Source organism: Pseudopodoces humilis, chromosome 3 (assembly GCF_049639895.1).
Source record: "Pseudopodoces humilis isolate 2021_Gansu_Grassland_sample_001 chromosome 3, ASM4963989v1, whole genome shotgun sequence".
NCBI classification, from domain to species: domain Eukaryota; kingdom Metazoa; phylum Chordata; class Aves; order Passeriformes; family Paridae; genus Pseudopodoces; species Pseudopodoces humilis.
The window spans coordinates 36,866,667-36,883,833 of NC_142202.1; the positions used below are offsets into that span (position 1 = coordinate 36,866,667).

The window sequence follows — 17,167 nt, forward strand, 5'->3', positions numbered from 1 at the left end:
GTTGTAACTGCTGCACGTTCTAGTATGCATTTGAACCACTAGTATAGACTAATATACTACTGACAGGTCTCATAAGATGGAATCCAGAAGATATAATGGACAGCGAATATTTGGGGATCATAACAGCTATGATTTGGGGTGGCATGCCTAAACTTGAAATGTTTCAATACCAGTGCTTGCAGTGACACACCATTGGCATAAGGGAAACCTGGTGGGATGAAACTATGCCTGGAGGGGCCACATTGGATGTTTACAGGCTTTGCAGGTGAGGTAGGGGGCAGGGAAATGGCTGGAATGTATGGACCTGAAAGGAGCATACCATTTGGCAATTGTATGGTTTAAAGTCTTCCCGTGAGGATTAAGAAACAAACAACATGGATGTCATCGTGGGAGTCTACTATAAACCATCTAGCCAGGATAATGACACTGATGAATTGTTCTTTGAGGAGCTAATGGAAAGCTCCAGACAACTTCCCTTGTCCTTCAGGGACAGTTAGACTTGCCAGATGTTCACCAGGGACAACAAACAGCTGGCACAAACACATCCAGAAGATGGCTAAAACATGGATTCTAACTTCATGGTACAGGTACCAAGGGAGACAACTAGGAAATATGTAGTTTTTGATTTGTTGCTTAATTAATCAGGAGGGTCTCATGACTAAAGTGGTGATTGATGGCTGTCTTGGACACAGAGACCATGAAGCAATCCACTTTAAAATCTGGTGACAAGAGGAAACTGCCAGCTTCAACTCTGAAGATAGCAGATTTGTGGCTTCTCAGGGAGCTAGTTAGCTAGAAAGAAAGAGAAAATTCTCCTAAAAGTGTTGTGGTGTCACACTGTGTTAGGAACAGCAAAAGTGATGACACAGACTCTAGCTTTAGTTGCAAAGAGAGCACTTTTTATTCTTCCAGATCTTCTTTTATGGACAGATCCGAGAAGGTCTGAAAAGATAAAACTTTTGTGGGTCATCAAACCAACACATCACCATCATTGGACAACACCCCTCGACCGTTTCTTGCAAGAAATCAACAAGGAGACAAACAACATCTGCAAAGATTGTTTTCCTTCTCTAAAGCCTATTTGGATTCCTCCTTATGATTTCCCAGGACAGAGAGAGAAAGTTGTGCACTTGACTTTCCCACAGACTCAAGGTAGTGCCTGAAGCCTAAAAATCTCTTACTTGACCACTGTCAGTTCCCACAGTTGTGGTCCATACTCTTGAAGTACCGCTGACTAGGAGCACAGGAGCAGGCAGTTCCAAAACATGGAAAGTCAAGAAGGCGAGGCAGAAGACCAACTGAGCAGGGATCTTCTTTTGGAGCTAAGGCAAAAAAAGAAGTGTCCAGTGAAAGGAAGGTCAGTTAATATGAGAAGAACACAGAGATGCTGCTCACCCCTGTTGCGAGAAGATTTGCGTGGCCAAAGTGCAGTTGGAGTTGAAGCTAGCTATTACTGTGGAGGAAGATAAAAAGGAAGGGGGTTTAAATACATAGAGAAAGGCAGTGCAGAAATGACATGGGCCCATTACAGGATGAGGATCTTGCACATGACAAGGTAGAGACATTTAATGCATTCTTTGCATCTGTCTTCAACACTGATGACAAACTAAGGGGATCCGATTGATCTGAGCTGGAGGACCATGGCTGTGAAAATGATAAACTCACAACTGACCCTAAACTTGTGCAGGATCTGCTGCTCCATCTGGATCCTTGTAAGTCTCTGGGACCTAATGGGTTTAAACCAAGAATACTCAAAGAGCCTCTCATGACATTGTGAGGTCTCTCAATCATTTTTGAGCTGACTCTGGAATCTGGGGAGGTCCCACATGACTGGAAGATGGCAAACATTGTCCTGATTTTCAAAAAGGGGGAGAAGGAGGGCCCTGCCAGCTTCAGGTCTGTCAGTCTTGCTTCAGTGTCTGGAAAAGTTACGGAGAATATTATTCTGAGTTATTGAAAAAATACCTGAAAACAACATGGTAATTTGTCACAGCCAGCACCTCTTCATTAGGGGAAACTTAGCTGATCAAGGGAAGCCAGTTACTGTAATCTTTTTTATCTCAGTAAAGCTTTTGATACTCTCTCTCACACGATCCTTCTGGACAAAATGTCCAGCACACAGCTGGATGAACACATCATGGGATGGGTGAGCAACTGGCTCACAGGTCAGGCACAAAGGGTTACAGTGAATGAGGTGACATCAGACTGGGGACCTGTCACTAGGGGTGTTCCAGAGGGCTCCATTCTCAGCCCTGTGCTCTTCAAAATCTTCATAAATGACTTGGACGCAGGACTGGAAGGGATACAGGGCAAGTTCACAGAGGATGAAAAACTGGGAGGAGCTGCTGAGTCCATCAAGGGCAGGGAGACCCTGCAGAGAGACCAACAAATCAGAGAGCTGGGCAATCACCAACCATATGAAGCTCAGCAAGGGAAAGTGCCGGATTCTGCACCTGGGAGAGCTAACCCTGGATGTACGGACAGGCTGGGGAATGGGAGGCTGGAGAGCAGTGTCACAGAAAGGGACCTGGGGGTCCTGGTCCATGGCAAGTTGAACATGAGCCAGCAGTGCCCTGGCAGCCAGGGGGAACAACCCTGTCCAGGGAGGCATCAGGCACAGCATGGTCATGGAGATCTCCACAAAGGTATGTGGGCCTACTTAGGTATCTACAGATGTTGCTTTCTCCTGGCTACATGAAACATAACCAGTTATTTATTGCAATAACAGTAATTGATGTGATTGATAAGTCAAAATCATGGTTTTGGTGTCCAAAACCATAAGTCTCTTCTAGGCTGATTAATATTGAAACAAAATCAATCCCCCCTGCAATCTAACTAACCAGCAGCACAAAAAAATTGAGGCTGCCAAGTAATAGTTTATAAATTTGATCCAAAAGGCTACAAATTTGGTGCATGAGTACAGATTCTGAATTTCCTAAACATTATGGGCTTTCTTATTGTTCAGTGAATTTCAGTTGTCTGTGGACAAAGTCTTAGCTGTAAGTTTTATGTGTGCATCCCTTGCACTAATCCCTGAATTATATATATATATATATATATGCACTGCACATGCATGTGTTAGGTGTTGTAGTTTGCCGCATGTGGAGTCAGTTGAGAAATCTAAACAATACATTTTTACTGTATTCTTGAAAATTGGATTCAGAAAGTGAGAATTCTTACTTGAATTGTTTTCTCAAAGTCCTCTGAACTTTTAGAAATCATGAAGTTATAATGACTATTTTTCATTTTTGCAACAAGTTTTCTGATTGCATTTGTAAGTGTTGTTGGTACACAGTTGCAGTATTTAAGATCCCATAAGTTTGATCTGTTGTGTTTTTCAGATCACAGTTATTAACAGAACACTATTTAGGCAAATATTCCAGTGTATGCTGAAGTCTAAGGATATGCTATTATCTACTGAATCCTACATTACTGATGCATGTTTTTGCATGAAACATATGCTAAACATATTGTTGGATCAAGGTTATGCTAATGTGTATAAATCTATTTCTAAAAAATACTTCAGAATCCAATCCAGCAGCAACTATACAGAATTTCTGTCATAGACTGTTAATAGAACAGTTACATCAAAAAAGTGGTAAAATTATTTTCCTTTACCAGCATGCCTTACATAGGGAAATATTTTACATTTTCTAACAGAAAAAACCAGAAACAATGATACAAAAAATAAGTTCTGTCATATTTTGTCAACATAACTAATGAAATCACTTTCAAAAACAACTTGTTTACTAAATGGTTAATAATCTACGACAGAGAAATTATAAGCTTGTAGACATAGACTGGTCTTGGTTTAAAAAAAAAAAAGGTTTTGTGTTTCATTTGCTTTCCAAACATTCATGATGCCTTCTTAACTAACCCTCACTTACAGCTGTATAAACAACAGCCATTTATCTGCTGAACAGATAATGGGAGGAGCAACCAACACATTGCATGTAAAATGGGAATAAACAAGGACATGATGAGACTATCTCCCCTTCCTCCCAGGGCAGCTTCTGTGTTCTTTCTCTGATAAACGGCGTGAAAACAGCCATGCTTTCTCTTCTGATGAAGATTTGGCTTTGATTCAGTTAGACAGATGGCAAATGGCCAAGGAAAATGTATAAATTGGTGACTGAAGTACTGCTCTCTCACCTTGGAATGGCAGATTTAGTTCAGATGCATTTCTGTGACATGATAGTCTTAGTATAGTTCCTATTGGATAGCAACTGATACCACAAAACCACCTCAATTGATGAAATTCAACACATTATAGAAAATTGTGATTGTCAGATGAGGGTTGAGCACAGGCTAAACTAACAAAGCTGAAATAAGCAGCCAGCTGGGTGTATCCTTTAATGTACAATTTAGTTATATTGGCAGAACTGCAAAGCCTTGCAGGTGGCAACATTACACTAAATTTGAATGGAGGTGTCTGCCAGCCCCTCAGCCTCCCAATATTGAAGTCACTTTTCTGAGGAAGATAGAAGTAAATCCAATTGTCTGTGTCTAATGAGAAACCAAAAGAACTATTGCACATGATCATACTATAGAAGTGCAATAATAGGCAATCCATGATGACATTTTTAAATCTGCTTTTCTCCAAATGGACCTAATATTTGTATGCCTGGTAAAGTTGCCTTGCTCCATCTGTTTTGGGGAATGTGGATGGGCAGTGATAATACGATTGAAGTAGCAAGAGCTGGAGTTTATTTAATTCCTTCAGCATTTGTTGGACATCACTATCTTCAAGCTACCACCTCACAAACACTTTCTAAGTGGGATCTTAAAACCCACTCCAGAGTTGCTTGCTTCTTGTTTCAAAGGTGATTCACTTTTCTCCCCAAGTTCCAGACAAAGCTCTTTGTTCAGGCAGTCTGGGAATCTTCCCTCCTGTCCCATCTTTTGGCACATAGGGATGGCCTGCTCCTGCACCTTCAAGATTTTCGTCCTAAAGTACTTCCAGCACTCCTGGACTTTTACCCTTCGGGGCTGGTGCCTTAGGGAATCTCTCAGCCAGTCTCCTGATGAGGTGAAAGTCTGCCCTCTGGAAGGCCAAGGTGGCAGAACTGCTGGCACGCTTCCTTAATTCCGAAGAATCACAATCACTATCATTTCCTTATTGCTTTTCCTAAGACAGCCTCTGACCATCACATCACCCACCAGTCCTTCTCTGTTCACAAACAGCAGGTCCTGTGGGGCACCTCCCCTGGCTGGCTTCCTCACCAGATATGTCAGGAAGTTCTCTTCCACGCACTCCAGGAATCCCCTAAGCTGCTTCCTCTTTGCTGTGCTGTATTTCTAGCAGACATCTGGCATGCTGAAGTCTGCCACAGCAGTAAGGGCTAGGGTTCACAAGACTGCTTATAGAACAGATCCCAGCTGCTTATAGAATGTTTCTTCTGCCTCTCCATCCTGGCTGGGTGGTCTACAACAGACTCCCACCAGGATACCTGCCTTGTTGGCCTTTTCCCTGATTCTTACCCTTAAACACTCAACCCTATTGTCATCATTGTTCAACTCCCTAACACACAGGGCTGGCTACCTCACCACCTCTCTTTCCTTGCCTATCCCTTCTCAAGAGTTTAGAACCACTCATTGCAGTGCTCAAGTTGTCATCCCACAGTGTCTCTGGTAGCAACTCTATTACTTTTCCTGCTGCACCATGAAACCAACATTTGTTGCAGTAGCACCTTGAAGTGCACTGTCACTCTATAAAACAGAGGTTCTGATTCCTGCCTCAATAGCTGTGTTTCTGAGAAATGTTTCATTTTTGGCTTACTGTGCAAGAGCCTGGGTGGAAATAAAATCTCAAAGAGTGAAAAATCAGCCAACATGCAGTAATTTTTAATAGGTTTTTTGTTAGTTAAACATTTGTTAAGTACTAAGCATAAAGAATTTCCCTAGATAAAAAGAAAATGAGGTAGTAATTTCAAGACTCAAGATTTATCTGTCTCAAATTCCTGAATAAAGTTTTGGGTTTGATTAATAAATGTGACCATATGCAATTTTAGAACTTGGTTACTTTACTGATGGCCTGTGAAAAGTTTTTCATATTGATCAAGTGTGAATAACAATTTTATGTGGTAGTTCCCACTTCTGAGCCCTTGATGATAATTTTTGTGAAGTGAAATGTTAGGTAGACAGAGTTCTGCAAACACAGAAGCTTTAAATAGGTATTTCTTTTCAAAATCACTTCTTGGTGTACTTTAGGAGTGCCTTGCTTTCGAAAGGTCTTTGACTCTTACACTAATAGGGTATTTATTGGATCTGTGGGACAGACTATTTTGCCTCCAGTCCATATAAATATTGTGAGAGGACCCACTCAGTGCTTAGGGCTATAAATCTGCCTTCTTGGCTGGATTCCTATTGTAAAGTAAAACACAGAGTAAGTTAACTTGACATGTGTATTATATTCCTCTGCTTACCATGGAGTCAGTAAGATTCTTTTGCAAAAATCATAAAGGGCATTGTATTGAAATGTGGAGCATGCTTTTTTTTCCCAGTGAAATGAAAAGGGGCTGTAAGTGCTCATTCTTTTGAAAACTGAGTCTTTTCAGTTCATGCCTTAGCTCCTTTATCTGAAAAAATGAGATTTGCTTACCTCTGTGAAGAGCTTTTGGATTCATATATGAAGAGCATCATGTCAGTAGTTGGGCATAGCCATTAGTAGCAGAACATGAGAGCAGGTATTTCATGCATTGCTTGAAAATGATAGAAATGCAAATTGGAAGAATCCTTTTATGGTCAAGTTGGAGAACAGGTCTGAAAAAGTCAAAGGAAAGTCATCGACTTCCATCACTTTTTCTAATGTCAAGAAGTTAAACCAAAATTTGTACTCAATTTCTTCTCTGCTCTTTTGACATCCTGGAAAAAGTGACTAATTTCATGTGTCATCTTGTGTGGTTTATGGGTTTTTTTCCACCTTAGAAATGCCAGTAGAGGCTGATCAACAGGAAGATGGAAAGAAGGAGTGCTACTACAATCTGAATGATGCTAATTTCTGTGACAATGTGCTTACATCCAATGTAACCAAACAAGAATGCTGCTGTACCTTGGGTGCTGGTTGGGGTGATAATTGTGAAATCTTCCCGTGCCCTGTCGTTGGAACTGGTAAGAAGAGGCTTTGTATTTATTGTTAGCATTGTATTTATGTTAATAGAGTGTGCCTTGCCTTTAGAGAAGGCTTGCCAATTAAATCCCATATTCTGTAGTATTCAGTTGTGACTTATCCATAGGAATCCTTCACAGAGGAAAGGGTGATAAGAATAATTCGTACCTGGTGTAAATCCATTGGCTTCTCTGCAGTTTCAGTAGGGATTGAAAAAGCCTGTTACTGAACAGTGTTAACTCCAAGTGATTTTAAGCAAATATGAATTCTCACAAAAGCTTTTTCCAGATGCTATGGTAACATGTTAGATTTTTTTCCAGAAGCTGTAAAACGAAGGTAACCATTATAACATTTTTGAGGCTGCAGCTATTCTTTGCAGTGCTCTTTCTACAGCACTACAGCTTACCAATACATATTATAACATTAGTTTTACATTTGGCAACTTACTGAACAATTCAGTTAATAATGTTCTCTGCAGGGCATTGCTTAACCTCTAAATATCTAAATATTAAATTAGACAAACAGAGCCATGTGATATTTGTCACAAATTTTGAAAACAGTACTTGAAACATAAACAGGGATGGCTGCAATTCAGAATCCAGCTGGAAAAAAAAAATCACATAAGACAGAACATGCGTAAACTTTTTGAGATTAAATGCTAGAGATTACTTTTCACAGAAATGCAGCATCACGTTTAATTCCTGTTTTAACAAGACCTTAGAATCAGTCAAACTGAAATGAAATGCATAATGAAAAAGGGGCCTCTCTGCTTGGATAGGTTTGTTTGATTCTGTATAGTCTCCAAGACACTTGAAATAATTTCTCTCTGTAATGCACACCATGTTCTCCTGTTGCAGTCAATTAGGGGTTTTCCTGTATGAGGACTGAAGAATGTGAACGGGGGTTTGTATCTCAGTTGGAGTATGCCTAGATTGCAGCTTTCAGTGTAGCTCGTAGAGGCCCATGCTAGCTTTAATTAAGATAATTTGGCTACTGGTATTGTTATAACTGCAGTGCACCATGAAACCTAGTAAGGGCCACGTTCTCCTGCCAAAGAGCAGGAGAAGTGAGTTTGCCTGGAGCTCTGTGATGCCGTGGGCAGCCTAGCCAGGTTTGTGAAAGCTAGCTCTGCAAACTGAGAGCAGGGGAAAGTCAGGCTGTGGCATTTAACATCCCCCCTTAAACTAAAGGTGTGTATGATTGCCTGATAGATGGAAACAGGGCAGGTATCTCAAACTACCCTGAAATACATGTAGCATTACATATGTGAATACTCTCTTCTTAACATAATTTTTTGTTTTCTTTCTCTCCCAGCTGAATTTACTGATTTGTGTCCTGAAGGAAAAGGTTTTATTCCCTCTGGAGAATCATCTTATGGGCTTCTTGCTCAGAATTACAAAGGTCAGTACTGACTTGTATTAAGTTTAATTATTTCAGAAGTTCTGGTAGTTCACTAGAAATGTGAGCCAGGAATGTAAACATACTAATTCAAATTTTATTAGGTGATAAAAACAGTTTGTAGTATGAAACATTACTGAAAATCATCATTTTACAGGTTGTTAAGGATATCAATTACACAGTCTCTGCAATACTCTGATATTTTTACTAATTTTACTATTAATTTTTACTAAATTTGCTATTAATTTTTACTAAGTGCTATATACTATGAGAATTGGTGCTGTGACCACAAACCACAAATACTCGTTTACATATGGAATACAATGCCAGCTTAAATTTGTAAATATTTGTATGCAGAGTTGGAAGAGAGGAGAGAGTTCTGTTGACCATTTGGCCTGCAAGAGAGAATGAATACAAAAACTGAAGAGAAGTCCAGCAACAATATTTTCATTACAGAACTTCATGGAATATTTACTGGTGGTAGTCCAGTGGTAGTAAAGAAATTGGAGTGATAGAAGTTGGTGAATGTGGGTGAGAGGGAGCTGGCATCACAAAGAAGTAAAAGTGGGATCAGCAAAATTTCTTTTCAGGTTTGAGAAGTAGCCATCAATATTAATCATTTCTAGGACTTCATGGAGCTCATTTTAAGGCCTCTGAGAGTATTTTTGTTCGGGGATTGTTTAAGGTTGTTGTTTATCTTTACAGAACTAAGATATTCACAATTGGGGGTTGGAACTTGCTGTGCAGCATATCCAAATGCACCTTAGATAAAATCTGTGTTGTTTTTGTGCTACCTCAGGGTTGATAATATCTGTAGCTGTTATAAATACTGAAATGTGGAAATAATTTATCTGGAAATACCTTCCACAAAGGTCTTATCCCTGCCATAATAAGACTTTTTACATTTTCAGTAAATTTATGTTGTAAAACCTTAGGAATGGCACAAAGGACAAACACTCAATAGATAAATGACTTTCACATTTACATAACTATTAATCTGCTCTTTTTGTAATGTGATCTTTCTCTGTTACACTAACTTAAATGTTACTGTTCCTTTTGTCCACAAGCTTCTGCTTGGAGGAGCAATTCCTGTTTTCTTATTGGAATTACCTGTCAGAAGTGAATAGCCTGCTAGCCTCCCTTGGCTTTGCTACCAGGCTTTCCCATTTTTCTCCAGACACAAATCCATGTTCCACAAGAAGAAGACAGATGTGAATGTGACATTTCTTATTAATCTTTGCATTGTTCCTGCTGCTAAACAGTAAAAATAATTAATGTTTGTAGTCACTTAGTGGCTGGAAGAGTGGATGTAAAAGTAAATAGTTTTCTAGATCTTTCAGTTGTTCTGGAAAAAAGGAAGCATTTGAATGATTGACCTTTGAAGTTACTGTACAGCTGGAAATGATAACTTTGGGATAAAATCTGTGCTGCCCCAGAATAAATGGGGAGTAAATATATAGATGACAGTGGATTAAAACAATTGGTATTGAGAGAAGAATGACCTACTTTAAGTTGTGCTTTTTATTACCATTTTTACTACTAAGCTAGCTTTAACAGACTAGTCTAAGTAGGTCTAGCAAATAAAAAGTAGGTTGGAAAAAAGGAAGCGAATGGAATTCCAACAGTAACAAATACATAAATGCAAGACTGGGAAAAAATGTGTACAACTGTGAAAAGCTATATATGAGCTGGCTATATATGAGCTATATCCATGAAACCTCCGTGAAAACATTTAGCCTCATTTGAAAGTGTGGTAGATCGTCTTTGTCAGCTGTCTCTAGTTCTGTAGTGATGGCCACCCTCTGTTCAGCCACAGACACAATTGGTCCCATGTGGGGGAAGAGAAACAAAGCCACGAGCAGTGCAGAGAAGGAGTATTTTCTACCGTGCACAGCAGTCACCAAACGCTATGCAAAGAGAAGAGCCATCACAGAGTCCATCCATAAGCATAACTGCGTAGTTTGGTAACCAGATGGTGTGCCTAAGTTAGATCCATAGTGGGAATACCTTCAGTAAAGCAAATTATATGGGGAAATACAGGCCAAATTGTTCATCTGTTTTGCTTGGAGTTAAGAGCAATGTGATACTAAAGGAAACTGGGGATTATTCCAATCTCTGTGTGCCACGGGACTTAATTCTGACAGGGGGAAGTAATGGTCCACCAATTTTTCCTTTTCCATTCTGGCTACATAGCCTCTTCCCTACCAGTTGTCTGAGGGTTTTTTTTTTCTGTGGATATCTGTGCTCCTGGGATTTTCTGTTTAAACTGAAGTTTGCTTGAACAGAGAAGTGTATAGGATTTATTTCAGTGGCATGATAATAACAATGGTAACACAGCCTTTAATGTTTTCTCCCCAGATGCTGATGAATGCCAACTCTTTGGACAAGAAATCTGTAAAAATGGCTTCTGTTTGAATACACAGCCAGGTTATGAGTGCTACTGCAAACAAGGCACATACTATGACCCTGTTAAGCTCCAGTGCTTTGGTAAGTTTATTTGAAGTGGTCTTGTCACTATAATGGTATGCAGATGGGCAAAACAAGCAGACTCATACAGCAGGAATCGCATCAGAACTGTAGCATTCCCAGTAAGGGGAGAAACACTGGGCCTCTGAACTCCTGTAGCAGTTTTGTAAGATACATTGGGTCATTTCCCTTCCTTCTGCTTGGCTGAGCAGCAATTCTGGATGACATAGCTGTGGCATGTAGAGCAGGGTTTGCTTTATTTGCCTCCTTTTTCAGCAAATTACTCTCAGGAGTTTGCATCTCCAGAACAGCCTTTTGTGCTCCTTTGAGTGCATAGTCAAGAACTGGTGCCAGCCTTAATGCAAGCAGCACAAAGTGATCAGAGGGAGCTCCCTCCTTACATGCACACTTCTGCTTCACTCTGCCAAGGTACAATTTAGCCTTCTGTCCTTTGTATGTGGGGTGAACAGTGAAAGCCTGTATGTTGAAGCTCATCTTTCATTTGGTAAGTGTTCTGGGTTTACTATACTAGATTAATGCAGACTTTTTTTGTTTGGTTGTTTGTTTCAAGGACAGATATTTTCCACAAGGGGTTAATATGCAATGTGAAATTACAGTTGAGGTAATTGATAAGCCTATTTTAGCCTGCACAACTTTATACTCCTTTGGTTCTGGTATTCAGATGAAAATTATTCATGACCATGACCCTGGCTTTTGCTTTGTAAGCAGAGAACCGTGTATAATGTGCAGAATATCATAATGAAAGGAAGCAATTTTTGCAACTGCAATAAGAGAGCCTTTTGCCTTGGAATTCTGTGATTATTCTTTACAAAGAGTGGGATTTTAGCTGATTAAATGTAGTTTATCCGAAGTGGCCTGCTCTTCCCTTTGAGCTAAATTTCAGCTTTTGCTTTCCAAGACAAACAAAGAAATATAACTTCCATGGCTAGGTAAGGTGATCCCTTCTTCTGACAAGCTCATGAAGAATCACTGAGTATGCCCACCTCTAATGCCTGCTGGTATTGTCCTAAAGGGGACAAATGTGGGAGGCAGTGGCAGCTATACTGGGTGCAGGGTATTCCTGGCACTGCAACCCCTCCAACAAGCCTCCTTGACCTCCCTGGTGCTGCTCCGTACTAGCTCCCTAAGACTTGAGGATCACAGGTCAGCATCCTTCAGATGTCTGTCCTTCTCCATGAGCACAGGCAGGGTGTTTTTGCCAGCAGTGGGTATTTGTGATAATTTACAGAAGGCTTGCAGGGAAGTCTGCTCCTACTATAGGAAAATAGAAACATATATTAACACAATGCAAATACTTTGTGCTGGCTCTCCTTGATACATTTCCTTCCATTTTAAAGACACGGATGAATGTCAGGACCCAAACAGCTGTATTGATGGCCAGTGCATTAACACAGAAGGATCTTACAACTGTTTCTGTACACACCCAATGGTTTTGGACGCAACAGAAAAGCGGTGCATCAGACCAGCAGATTCGAGTGGTATGATCCATTATACATATTACTGAAGTGAGTACACCTCTACGAGGTGGTGCTGACATGGCTACAGACCCGAAGTCTAGATGCTTGGACCGTCGTCTGTTGATCCAGGAGGCATCGTGATGTAGAACTCCACAGTGCTCCACTTTGCCTATACAGACAGGACATTGCTGGAAGTATTGTGAGATTAGGCTCGGGCTGAGGAGTCTTCAGCCAGTTCACCAGCTCTGCGCCTGCCTTGTCCAGCCTTGTAGGTAATGAGGCACAGCCTGCTTGCTGTCTCAGTAAGGCTGGGGTTTGGCTGCAGGCTAAGTCTCGAGATTTAATTCTATCAAAGTATGACAGGAATGACAGGATATAGGAGGAAGTAGCTAACAGTGTGTGTGTGTGCTTTCAGTTGATTAACACTGAAGGTACGCTGAGCTCACAGTTTCAAGTTGTGGGCTTCAATGTCACTGTTGAAATACTGTTTTTGTGTGTTCTTTTAATTTCAGTAGAGACTGATTTCAGAAAAAAATGTTAGATATTACAAGATTCTTAGAAATGTCTCAGAAATCCAGAGCATCCTGCAGTCTGCACAGCTTTGTCTATGCCACTCGTGTCTTCAAAAGAATTGCTGCAATGGGTTTGATTTAATGCTGCCGCTCTATGGCCATAAATCCAGACCTCTGGTTCCTGCAGCTTGCGGTGAATTTTCCTGAGATGCTTCTGTAGAAGGAAATGGGAATACAGACTGAATGCCTGCTTTAGTCGCTCCAAATTGTAAGGCTGATATTTTGAGGAGTAATGTGGTCACCCTGTTGCCTGGATCTGTGAAAGAGCCACAGCATTTCTATTGTTCAATCTACAGTTAAACAAACCAAGAGCAGGATTGTCCTTTGGGTTCATCTAGGATGTGAAAAGAATGCAAGAGCCCAAAGGGTCTTCTGTCATAAGACATTCAGGCTGACACAGCACTGATCATCTCAGCCAGCACAAAGCGCTCAAGCCTTGTATCGCTGCTGGCAATGTCCCCCGTCACGCAGAGCAGGGAGAGGGCAGGCTGGTTCCTTTGCTGCCAGCAGAATTTGGAGTTGGTTGCAGAGATGCACTGCTGCTGCTTTTCACTGCACGTTCTAAGCTCTTTGTAGAGTAGGTATCTAAGTTGTGATCACCTTCATGCTTTCAGAAATCAGTTTGAAACCTTGGGAGAGGTTTCAGTTCTGTGCTCACCCATGCATAATGTAAAAATGCAGTAAATGGATATGCACAGACAAAACAGAACCTTGGTTTGTGACATCACTTATTTTCCACTCTGTATTGGAACAAAATCAAAACCTTGCAGATGTCTTCACAAAACAATTGTGCTGAGGTTTTTACATTCCAAGTGGAAGATTAAGTTTACAGTTCCTCTTCTTCCGATCAGCAGTGATCAGAACTTGCTGGGACTGGGAATGGTTTCTTCTGAGATCTGTGTCAAAACTATTATGCCTCTGAAAAACTCCAGCCTTGACAAAAATACAGATTTTTGTGAATGTTCATAAGAATGTGACAGTAGTTCACAGCAGTGTTCTGTCTCTAACAATAGCTGTAAGTGGATGATTAGAGACCAGGAGGGTAGATAAACAATACTTCTCTTCACCCTCCCTGGCACTCTCTCAGCCTCCAGCTATTTTCAGCTCAGGGGATTTCCTGAGACTGATGTAGTTTGTCTGTTAGTTAATGGGACTCTCTCTTCCAAGTATTTGTCCAGTCTCCCAGGGAGCCCATGTAAAAATTTTTGTTTGGCTCTGCCCTAGCTGTAAAAGTTCTTTCAGATGCCACTGACAGCAGTATAAGAAAAGCAAAATAACTTTTAAAGAACCATTGTGTGGATGGAGTTCCCCAAACATTCACCTCTTTCCCAGTGCTGTTTCTTGTCAAGCTCTGTTAACTTCCATGGGAGCTGAGCTAAATCTGTGTTAAGCGTTCAGCAATGACTGTGATTTAGAAAGATTTGGGTTTTGGGTATCCAACACAATGTGCTTTTAAATTGGCCTAATGTGATAACTCAGAACCTTTTAAGATTTTTCCAAAGCTGAACATTCAAGGGATGAGCTACCTCAGGCACTTAAAAAAGGTCATGACGTCTAAGCTTAAATTTGTATTCAGCAGTCTGTAAAACTAAGCTGTTTTTTCTAATCTAAATGTATAAAATTTATAAAATGTATATTTAGAAAATGTATAAAACCCAGTGTCTCGTTTAAATAACAGTGCTCTGACGATGACCTAATCCTGTCTTCTCCATCAGAACAAACTGAAGAAGCTGAGGTCTACCAGGACCTTTGCTGGCAGCACCTAAGTGACGATTTTGTCTGCAGTCGACCACTGGTTGGAAAGCAGACCACGTACACGGAGTGCTGCTGCCTGTACGGGGAAGCCTGGGGCATGCAGTGCGCGCTGTGTCCGATGAAGGAGTCAGGTAAGGAAACACGCGTGTCGCTCCTCGGATCGAAACCTGAAACGCTTCATCACTCTAATCCCTTGCATTTGTACCTGCGCCAATGACGTAAAAAAAAAAAGACCAAAAAACCCCTGGCCCCTCAAGTTAAGGGAATGGGTTACCGATAAGGACTGAAGAATTTCCAGGGAATATAATTTAGTGTTAAAAAGAAAGGTGGCTGGCATTATTTTTAAAAGACTATATTTTGTTCACGCTTTTGGAAATCGGATGCTCTTCCATGATATTTCAGGTAGGAGGTACTACTTGTGGTGACTATAAAAGCTGAATGGATACAGAGAGAAATGTCATTGACACACAGATTTATTTCTGGGGGCTGGAGACGGGGCCAGTGGAAGCAGCATAGGTGTATGTCATGCTGTGCCTGAGATACATCAGCCCTGGTGTACACAGTCTGGTAGGATACTAACTTCTTCCCCCCATATAAACTGCTCCAAGGTCTAGTTTGGATGCAGCTTTCTTATTATAAATGTGTCTTTCAGTGACATATCTTTCCATGTAGGAGTACCATCCTGCACTTGTAAAGCATTCTACTGTGAACATTCCTGGATTTTTACTTGGGCCTGTGTTACTCTAATGGTAATGTTGTGGCTAAAGCAATACATGTTTTACTTGTAGCAAAAGCATAGGAATTAAAAAACTACATAGAGAAGCTCAGTGAAGCACTAATGTGGTTGTTTCTGTCTGTTTGGGTTGTATGCTTTTAATATTTACTTGCAAGGTCCCTGAACCTGTTCTGAGATATCTTTACTTGTTTGAGTTTGCTTTGGAAATGCAGCAACTGCAAAAAAAGCATCTGATTTTGATGATGTTGGCTGGAGTAACTGCTGGCAGATGCTTACCCCAGGAAGAGACTGAAGAAGAAAAACAGTGCATGACAGCAGCTTGATTTATAAGATATGGAAATCTCTGAAATGTCTTTGTCAGAACAAATCTTACATGAGGACATCAAATTATTATACCTGCTAGAATAACAAATGTAATGGAAAGAAGTGTAATAGTAAGACAAATACAGGGCAACAGCTAATAGCAAGAATCGTTGCTATGACCTGGAACTCCTCAAGTGGAAAGACTGAACAGATTAATGGAGTTTTTCTTTGTACAAAGTTTATCACATGGTGAGAATGACCCATCTGTGTCATGCAAGCATGTAATCCTGAGAGAGCAAAGAAAAGCTATTCCTGTTAGAGAGAGTTAAATTAGGTACAAGATTTACTTCTGGATATTTGTAGCTAGTTACATTTAAAGCAGGATGAATCTGAAAAGAGAGGACCACCAACATGGTCAGGCAAAGAGAACCTGCCTCACAAGGGGGAAGATGAAAAATTCCAAACATAGCTGGAGAACAAAGGCTGCAAATTCTAAGACTCTCCTCTAGAGCACAATCATGGAGGATTCCCAGAAGCTTTTAATTTAAACAAAAGTGCTGATATGAGGAAAAAAATTGGAACTATTTCAGTCTGAAAATATTAGATGTATTTTGATCATTAGGAACACAGGATTCTAGAGCCTCAATCCTGTGCCAACAGTGGGGTGTAAATCCCCACTAGCTCTATGAAGAAAATTGAGTAATTAATTTTAAGAATTACATGGAGGTTCCCAATGTATAACATCCTAAACATGAGTTGGATGATCCTTAATCAAAGCTGAAGAGCATTGTGTTGGATAATAAAATCTTTCTCCCTCCAGATACAAGATAACTTTTATGCAATGTTTCATTTCCATTGAGAAATATCTGCTTTTACTGGAACTATGAGGCATACTTTGATCCCAAATACTTTAAATAACCCTTATAGATTTGAACATAGTTAAAAATAAAAGCATATTGAATGTTTATGATGTCACAACAAACATACAAGCTCTCATTTCTCAGTGGAGATATGGTATGTGCTCATTTGTCCTCACACACATGTGCGCTCACCCACACAGAAACCTGGAAGCCTTTCTCTCTGTTCAGGAACATTTACCAAGAAAAATTTAAAGCTGACTGAACTGAATAAATGATTCATTTGACATGTCTTCAGTCTGTAGCGTTTAAAGTGATATCATTGGCTCAAGAGAGTGCTTTCACACCTCCAGGCCATCAGGTCACAGGTTCAAGTCCTGGCTGGGGAATCTGGAATTTCTCCATTTTTAAATACTTAGGTATTGTGTTGGCTGCATTTACTGCTGAAGGTGTTTGCCTATTTCCCCAGTTAGGGGCTTTCTGAAGATTTGTAA

The 17,167-nt window shown here is 40.4% G+C and overlaps 1 protein-coding gene across 10 annotated transcripts in view; it reads left to right on the forward strand.

Moving 5' to 3' along the window:
- Positions 1 to 17,167, forward strand: part of LTBP1 (latent transforming growth factor beta binding protein 1) — a 184,242-nt gene that overhangs the window by 153,910 nt on the left and 13,165 nt on the right. For 8 of the 10 annotated variants that reach the window (XM_088052414.1, XM_005526906.3, XM_088052411.1 and 5 more), the window contains 5 exons: positions 6,928 to 7,110; positions 8,423 to 8,509; positions 10,865 to 10,993; positions 12,331 to 12,471; positions 14,738 to 14,908. In XM_088052414.1, the coding sequence (XP_087908540.1) occupies positions 6,928 to 7,110; positions 8,423 to 8,509; positions 10,865 to 10,993; positions 12,331 to 12,471; positions 14,738 to 14,908 (711 nt within the window). Of the gene's footprint in view, positions 1 to 6,927; positions 7,111 to 8,422; positions 8,510 to 10,864; positions 10,994 to 11,248; positions 11,460 to 12,330; positions 12,472 to 14,737; positions 14,909 to 17,167 lie in introns of those variants that run through there. The other 2 variants (XM_088052416.1, XM_088052412.1) reach the window with 2 other exon arrangements.